Below are 9,093 nucleotides of genomic sequence, written 5' to 3' on the forward strand. Positions count from 1 at the left end.
ATATATAAAAATCCAAATTGAGGGAATGGAGCAGGTAAAATCCAGGCTACATATGTTTCCTAGCTAGCAGAACCACAGAAGTAATAATTACGCAACAAGGGGTATTCCACTAGCTATCTTTGGTGAGTTAACTTCGATTTTCTTAATGACAGTGTGACATTCATTTCACTAAAGTATCTTCGGTCTGATGAGTAGCTAGTAAAATATTTGTCATTGCATAATTATTACTTCCGAGGTTTCACTGGCTAGGAAACATGTAGCCTTGATTTTACCTGCTCCATTCCCTCAATCTGGATTTTTATTTGCATTCATAACAACCCTAGTTGCTAACCGTGAACTATAAAAAAACATTTTTCAGCTTATCAAACTTCAATATGGAAAAACCTACAGTTTTCTATGCTAATAAACTATTATTGTTCCTGAAAGTGGTTTTTTGTACCTACTATGGATGGCTCGAAGCTTACTAACTTCTACACCTAGATCCTTGGATCTTACAATGACATATCATTATGTGTGTGTGTGTGTGTGTGTGTGTATTGAACAGGATAAGTACCAAGCAGTGATTAGGCATAAGTAAATTTTAGGTTAGTTAAGATATGTTTGTGACAAATTTCAACTTCTAAAGGCAAATTCAGTGCAGTTACTGTGGAGAAGAAATTCTCTCTTATGGTAAAAGGTATAAAAACACCTTATCTTCAGATACCAAGTAGAAATATGTCACAAACATATTTTAACTAACCTAAACTTTACTTATGTCTAAACACTGCTTGGTGCTGATACTGCTGCCTAAATATATGTCATCGATATCATCATCAAAATCCCTTAACTGATGCAGCCAGTCATTGGGGTGCCACTCTAGACACTTTCATAGTTAGCTGTCTCACCATTGGTTTCCTTTCTCTGTCATGTGTAACAGGTTCACTATCCAGTCCTTGATGTTGTCAAACCAGGATTTTCTCTGTCTGACTCTCTTTTGTCCTCTGTCAACTGTGCTCTGAAGAATGGTTTTGGACAGTGAGCTGTGGTGAGATACCTGACCATACCAGGCAAGCTTTCATCTTTTTATCTGTGCAAGGAGTGGTTCTTGTTAGCGCATGTATTTGTTGACTTACTGCTTGACTAAATAGGATGTGTAATAGCCTTCTGAAGCACTTGTGCTCAAATGCCTGGATTCTCTCTCTCTCTCTCTCTCTCTCTCTCTCTCTCTCTCTCTCTCTCTCTCTCTCTCTCTCTCTCTCTCTCTCTCTCTCTCTCTATTCATGTTTCACCATCTAAAGTAGAGGCAACAATGTGTACATAAAAAAAGATCTAACCATCTTATATCTATAAATAAAAGTCTAGTTTAGAAGATATTAATTAGAACTCAAACCTTTAAGCTAATGCAACAATTTTCAATGGTAATGCAGATTATTATAATGGGACTTTGAGTGGAAGCGGATGTGAGAAAAAATAACCTGTATACATTATATGAAACTGAAATATGCCCTCAATGGGGTAAATGTTCCTACTAGCATTATTTAAATAAAACAGTGAGGTACTGAGGTGTGGCACTAGTGGGGTACTGAGGTGTGGCACTAGAAGCCATCAAATGAGAGATTAAGAGTTGAATAAGGACAAGTGATGGCCAGTCCACCTGACCATCCCTGCAAAGTACAGCTGCCAGACACCAAAGTTACTACTTATATTCAGAACCCCCTTTACACCTGACATGCTTGTACTTGTTTGTGTATGAGTGTGTGTGTGTAAGTGAATTTAGTGTTTAATTCCCATCACATGCCTGATAACTGATGTTCATCTGTATACATCTTTGTAACTTAGTGGTCTGGCAAAAGAGATTGGTTTAATAAGTACCAGACTTCAAAAATTAGTACTGGGGTCAATTTGTTTGGTTAAACACTTTGAGGTTTTTCCCCCCAGCTTGGCCAAATGAGTAAGAGAGAAAGAATGTGTATGTATGTATATATGTGGTGTTTTTTTGTTTATGTTATACAAATGTAAATGTTGTGCTGCAAGTTTTCTTCTGTTGCTTTTTCATTTGTACTTTCTTTTATTTGGTCTTTCAGAAAACTGTTTTTTCTTTATTCATGAGAATGGTGTCTTCAAAGATTTAGGCATTTGGTCTAAATCTTGTAAAATATTGACTTGAAAGAAGAAAAGTTGAAACATACAACTAGATTCTAGAGTAAGTAAAGGTAATGTTGTATTGAATCAAATTGCATGGACATAGATAATTTGTTTTGTTTTTTTGTCATTAACTCTTAAAGACCTATACTGCTGATGTTCACAACTATCACCAAATCCTGAACTGCATGAAACCACTTTTGAAATAGTGTTGTTGTTTAAGCGCCCTTCTGTGTAAGAAATAAAGTTTAGTCATGTTTCAGAAAGAAATTCCTGTCAGAAAATTACCTGTTTGCACCAAATGCAGTTATTTTCTTGTATTTTATCAAATATTTCCAGATCTTCCCTTTCTATGATTTTCGAGCATAATAGCCTTTCTCTGTGACTAGGTAACCAAGTATCTCCTTTACATCAGCATGCCTGTTTCTCTCCTCTTTCTTGTACTTCTCTTCCCCCTCTTCCTTTTTCTCTCTCTCTCTCTTCCTCTCACACTCTCCCTCTCTCTTTTTTTCTCTTCTCTCTCTCTTTCTCTTTGTCTTTTTCTTGTTGGGTAATGTGTACCTTCTCTATAGCAAGACACCTATTTCTGCCTCTCTATCTTTCTGTCACACTAACTTTTCATCCTCTAACAGAAGTTCCCCTCCTCAAATGCCACTCTCAAAGTTCCTTGTCTTGTGAGTTACTTGGTGACCCTGCCAGTGTTGGTGCCATGTAAAAAACACCCAGTCCACACTATAAAGTAGTTGGCATATGAAAGGGCATCCAGCTGTAAAAATCATGCCAAAACTAACCTCGCCTGTGCTAGTGCCATGTAAAAAGCACTGAGTCCACTCTGCTGAGTGGTTGATGTTAGGAAGGGCATCCAGTCATAAAAACCCTACCAAAACAGACACAGTAGCCTGGGGTATTCTTCTACCTGGCCGGCTCCTGTCAACCATCCTACCCATGCATGCATGGAAGACAGATGTTAAACTATGATAATGATGATGATGATGAATAGCAGTTAATACTTAAAGTGGTGAAATAGAATTTGGTGATTTATTTATGATTTAACTGGGAAATTGTTGACTATGAATCAATATCTTGTAAATATATATGAAAACAATTATGTGTAATCAGCATCTCACTATTAAAACTACCTTAGAAGAGTAAAGGACATGACAACAGATTAAACCACACTCAGAACATACAGTTTACTGATATGATATGATGGATCCATCATATCATATCAGTAAATTTCATCTAAATTCATGCAATAGTTATTTTTCTATGATTTTCATACTGAACTCTCTGTAGTTTGCCAAGTGTCTAGTTTCAAACATGATTGACAGATTTATATAGGGAGAGTACTATAGAACTTAAAGCATTTAAATCAGCCATACCTAGCCAAAATATTCTACCTGTTTTATGCTCAAACTGGCCAGATCTGGCCTCTTACACCAACCTTTCAACATCATTCTAAAAATTAACAGTTAGCTCATCAAAATCTCAAAGCCACAAAATAATGCATGGTCAACTCAAAACAATGTGAATAAATAAGCATTACTTTTGACAGAATAATCTGAATGCTAAAAGGTTAAGAGTTAATGTTTGATTCATCTTTGTTTTAGTATTCAAATGTAAATTTCATGTGTGTAAGTTCTGGGAACATTTTTCATTTCATATACCTCAATATATGTCTTATTTTAGTAGGGAAGATGCATACACTAGTGGATAGAAATTTCCTGTATATCAATGATATTAATCCCTTATCCCTTTTTTAAGGGATTTTGAAGCAAATTTTTCCCAGAAGCTTTTTGAAATTACAATGTAGAAGGATGAAATGAAATACTTAAGGCTTTTTTTTTTATAACACCACAATTATCCAAAGTTCTTGAAAATTAAACATATCTTTAGTTGAGCTATAAAATGTGTGTAAACACTTTTCAAAGTTTGAGAAATAATTTAAGAAATCAAAATTAAGAATAATAAAGATGACTGAACTAGTAGAAAACAGAACTGGAGTCTTTACTTTCAGTAGTTCAATAGCTTACTGTGTGTTTAAATTTTACATTAACTCTACTTTTCAATCCTTCGTAAGTATATTGAAGCTCTCTCCACTACGAAATATCCAACTTCTTATCTAAAAGGAATCTGTACTAAACATGCTTAAAAAGTAAAAATAGAAAACAAAAATTTAGTTACAAGAAAGTTGCATGTGATAAATTAAAATCTAAGGATATAAAAAAGATTATTATAGATGATAAATATGAGTGCTAAGGAAAAGGAACTTTACAAATACTTTTTCTTTTCTCTTTGTTAATGTTCTGTTAAACTGACAACTGTATGGATGGAGTTTAGTAGACAAGCATGATATTACATAATGTGTTATTTCTGAGTATGCATGCACACATACACTCACTCTCTTCAATTATATATACATTATTTTAATCTTAATTGAAGCCATTCATGTAATATTGAACTGCTGCCTATTACTCTATTGCACTCACTTCCAATATCTCAAAGGTAGTGGAAAAGGTCATGAACAATGACTTTTAACACTTTGAAGCTTTTGCTCTTTTTAACAACTTACTGGTATGATTTCCATAAAGCCAAATCCACTAGTGACTTATTCTTCTATGGCATCTGTCAATGAGCTCTTGCCTTTCAGAAATTTGTTGAGAGCAACAGCATTGCTCTCAACAAATCTCAGCTGTCTGGCTTGCAAATTTCTTAACAAAATGAGGCTGAACCCCTCTCTCATTTCTTGGATCAGTAGCTTCCTCTCAGATTCCACTATTGTACATGTGTTGACAGAACTCTTTCTGTTCCTCATTCTATCATATCAGATATGCTCCAGTTTTCAGTTTTGTCTCTCACTCTCTTCCTTCAGGACATCAATAACAACAATGCTACTCTTGTGCACGTTATTCTGTCCTTCATTTCTACCTCGCCTTTACCAGTCGTACATGATCCACTCACAACCTGAGCACCACACCACACCCTCACCAATTCTATGAACAAAAACCTCAGAAACATCCTCCAACATGGAGATGCCAATGTTTTGTATCTTTCAATAACAAGAAAAAACAACCACTACTCATTAAGAAAAAATCATCATATTATACGCTATCTTAAAATATGAAGTACCCTAAATGATACGCCTTACTGTCACCAAGGATCTCTTCTGGTGAAAGCACATTGTTTATAAACACCAAAAAATACTTCAACCTCCAGCAATTATTGATACTCTACAGAGCTCAGGTGAGGCCCACAATGGAATATTGCTCTCACGGCACGTAAAAAGCACCCACAACACTCTCGAAGTGGTTGGCATTAGGAAGGGCATCCAGCTGTAGAAACTCTGCCAGATCAGATTGGAGTTTGGTGTAGCCATCTGGTTCGCCAGTCGCCAGTCAAATCGTCCAACCCATGCTAGCATGGAAAGCGGACGTTAAATGATGATGATGATCTGTGACAGTGCTGCTGATTTCACACAGACTTCGTAGACTGTATCTGGAAAAAGGCTGTCCAACTGATTAGAATAAAGTCACTCACAGACATGCTGCAGCCTCTAGCTTATAAGCATGTTGTCTCTTTTCAGTTTTTTTTTATACTGTTACTATAATGGTCTCTGCCCTTTGAAACTGGCTCTGGTCGTACCAATGCCACTCAGACATTATTTCCCACCTCATCATGCCTCCTCTTCATCATCTTTGTTGTATTCACTGCCTCCACCTCAGTCCTTGCAGTAATCACTACAACCAATCTCTCCTTCCTATAATATCAGCATTCTGTAACCTCCACTCTGCTCATGTCTTTCTGCAGTGTTGACTTTCAATGATTTATGATGAACATTAATGACATCACTCTTCCTACAATCTCCTTAGCATCAAAGACCATGGGTACTACTCCTTCCTCCATACACAGCAAATTAAAAAAATGGAAATTTTTCAAATCTGAAAGGTAGAGAAGAAGAAAGAAAGTATGGTTGCAATGTGGTTGAACTTGAACGCAATAGTCAGAAAAATACAAAATGCGGAATAGCTTAAAAATGGAAGGAAAACTTTTTCATGAATATTTTGAATTTGAGTTACAATATGATTTTCCTTGATTTGAAATATACATTATCAAAAAATATAATTTACTCTGCTACTAAATATTGAACTGGTTTAAAGTGTGAACAACAGACATAAAATATGTGTTCCAAATGTACCATTAATGATCCATTGTGTTTTTATTGCAACTAACTAGTTAAGCAGTCGGAGAGAGATTCCTCTATTCAGTAGTAAGATCAAAGTCTGTGGCTGGAAGAAAGACTTCTTACAATTTATGTGTATTGGAACCACCCAACCTGCACAGTCATCCAACTTATGGTTGCACCTGCAAACTGTGAATAGTAAAATAAATTTTCCATCCATTTTGTTATGTTGAGATGTATTGAGTGGTTTTGCTTGTTCATATATTTGCATAAATTGTTGGAAGCAGCCTTTTATAGGTGGATATTTTGAATATACAGTAGTGAGAGAATTACGTAAACAAGGTTGTACAGATATGCTGTACAACCCCTTTTTACTATTTACCTTTGTCCAAGTCCATTGGAAGAGTGAAATTAGCATTTCAAATATTTATTACTTACAGCTGTCTTACAGAAACCTAAAGGTAGACAAATTGAGAGAGAGAGAGAACTGTCTTGATCATAAACACATGGCAGTGTTAATGATGAGATATAAATCATTGATGCTAAGGAGATATAGATTATAGATTAACATCTAATTGCCTCAACCAAAATAGTAAACCTGTTCTGAACATCAATATCTTTAATGCCTTTTAATTTTATGTTTTATCTAACATTTGCAGTTAGCCATATGAGTAGCAATAACTTTTTATTTTTATAAAATTACAAGTAGGTAGACATGGTAAATTTGAGTGATATATTTGAAGTCATAATGCAGTGGTTATGAGAAAATGGGCTGGACTTATCCTGTCTATCTTTTATGTACATAATAGTTTAAAAACAAAATGATCTTTTTGACATTTGTATATCTAATTTGTTTGATCTTAGTATATTATTCTTTGATTCCCTCTCCTTCCTGATTATGAAGTTTCTACTTTTATCTGTCCATTAATTTCATCTCCATGTAAGATTGTCATTTAAAATGCCAGCTCTTTATTGGCTTGAAAGGTTGATAAATTGTCAAACTTCTTCAATGTTTGAAGGAAAACTGAGCACTACTGACCATATGACCTGGCAGAAAAGGTATCATAAATGATAAAAATCAATTGAAAATTTGATTTACACAGTAACAATAGTGAGAGAGAGGAGGGGAGGGAATTTCATCAGAATCATGTTCCTGAAATTTGAATTTTCCTGTATTTCTTTAACTGAAGTCTCTTTGTCTGAAATAATATTTATGCTATTAATCTTTCTTTAAGTTAGCTATGTACAGACCTGAAGATAAAGCAACACATGCTTGTGACATATGTGGCAAAACATTTGATAGGTATGCTCAGCTGAAGCGCCATAAGAAGAACAACCATCCAGAGATGTCTCCAGCCGTTCCAGATAAGATATTTCACTGCACCCAGTGTGACAAAAGTTTCTCACAACGAACCAATTTAAAAACCCATGAACGCACACACACAGGAGAGAAACCGTTCCACTGCAATGTCTGCCAGGCATCTTTCACACAGAGAACCAACCTAAAGAATCATGAACGTGTTCACAGTGGTGAGAAACCTTTTGTGTGTGAAGTCTGTGAAAAAGCTTTCTCACAGCGGACCAATCTGAAGAACCATGAAAATATTCATACTGGATTTAAACCATTTGTTTGCAATGTCTGTTCAAAATCTTTTTCCCAGCGCACAAACCTCAAAATTCATCAACGTACACACAGTGGCGAAAAGCCATTCATATGTATGATTTGCAACAAAGCTTTTTCGCAGAAAGGAAATTTAAAGAGCCACATCAAAACTCATTCTAACCGTGCTACCCTCTTCTGCAGAATTTGTCGAAAAGTGTTCCATCGCAAAGCATTGCTGAAGTGTCATGAGAAGACACATCAAACTGAAAGAATGCAATTAGATGCATGCAGCAACAGCGACAGCAGTGGCTCCCAATCAGAAGAAAATTCTTATTATGACAGTGAGCAGCAATAACTACAAATTCAAAACACAATCAATTTTTTTTATTTGCCCATTTTCATTGACAGCCGTATTTGTTCACATTTAAAAACATTTTGCAAACATCACTGATTGCCTTATCTAGATAAGCAACATTTCTTCTTAGACAATCTAATTGGCTGTTTTTTTTATTCTTTAAATGAACTACTTTTATTTTTTTCAATATCTCTCTTCAGTAAAATAAATATTTGGTAGTGCAAAATCAGCAAACAAGATAATAACAGCTAATGTTTCTTGTCAAACTCTTTAAAAAATTCTTTCACAAAACACTTTGTAAAAGGAAACAAATTTAAATATCTAAGATATTTAATATATTTAAGATATCAATATTAACTTATACATGTGTGTATATGTTAATAAAATTTAAAATATAGAACTAACTTATTTATGCATGCAAATATGTGTGTATATACTGTTTATTGTTTGCTCTTTGCAAAAGCAAATGAAAGGAAGGTATCGATTTTATCTGATATCAGGAATTCGGTTATATATATATTTTTTCCATAATGACTGTTTGATAGCTAAACCAAAGTTCTAAACTATTAATCTTATATTTTAAAATCTTAAATTAAACACACTGTTGTCTTAAATTATAACAAAACAAGATTCATATTTATATTTGCTGGTGACTTTGAGCATTAATCTGTTTTTTAGCAAGTAATGTGAAATTGTTACTTTAACTTAAATTTCTTCTTGAGCAAACTTTACATTAAAGTAAACATACTCAAGTCCAGTTAAATTTCAAACAGTTATTCCTTCAATTTCTGAGCAAAGAGCTTTTACATATATATATATATATATATATATATA

General features: G+C 34.5%; 1 protein-coding gene across 5 annotated transcripts in view; it reads left to right on the top strand.

The window, feature by feature from the left end:
* LOC106884043 (gastrula zinc finger protein XlCGF7.1) overlaps positions 1-9,067 on the top strand; it is a 33,897-nt gene extending 24,830 nt beyond the window's left edge. Inside the window, exons 2-3 of one of the 5 annotated variants that reach the window (XM_014935258.2) lie at positions 2,064-2,192; positions 7,541-9,067. In XM_014935258.2, coding sequence (XP_014790744.1) covers positions 7,543-8,259 — 717 coding nt within the window. In that variant the 5' untranslated portion in view covers positions 2,064-2,192; positions 7,541-7,542 and the 3' untranslated portion in view covers positions 8,260-9,067. Of the gene's footprint in view, positions 1-916; positions 1,173-2,063; positions 2,193-7,536 lie in introns of those variants that run through there. The other 4 variants (XM_014935257.2, XM_014935256.2, XM_014935255.2 and 1 more) reach the window with 4 other exon arrangements.
* The last annotated feature ends 26 nt before the right edge of the window (positions 9,068-9,093 follow it).

This window comes from Octopus bimaculoides, chromosome 14, assembly GCF_001194135.2.
Source record: "Octopus bimaculoides isolate UCB-OBI-ISO-001 chromosome 14, ASM119413v2, whole genome shotgun sequence".
Classification (NCBI taxonomy): domain Eukaryota; kingdom Metazoa; phylum Mollusca; class Cephalopoda; order Octopoda; family Octopodidae; genus Octopus; species Octopus bimaculoides.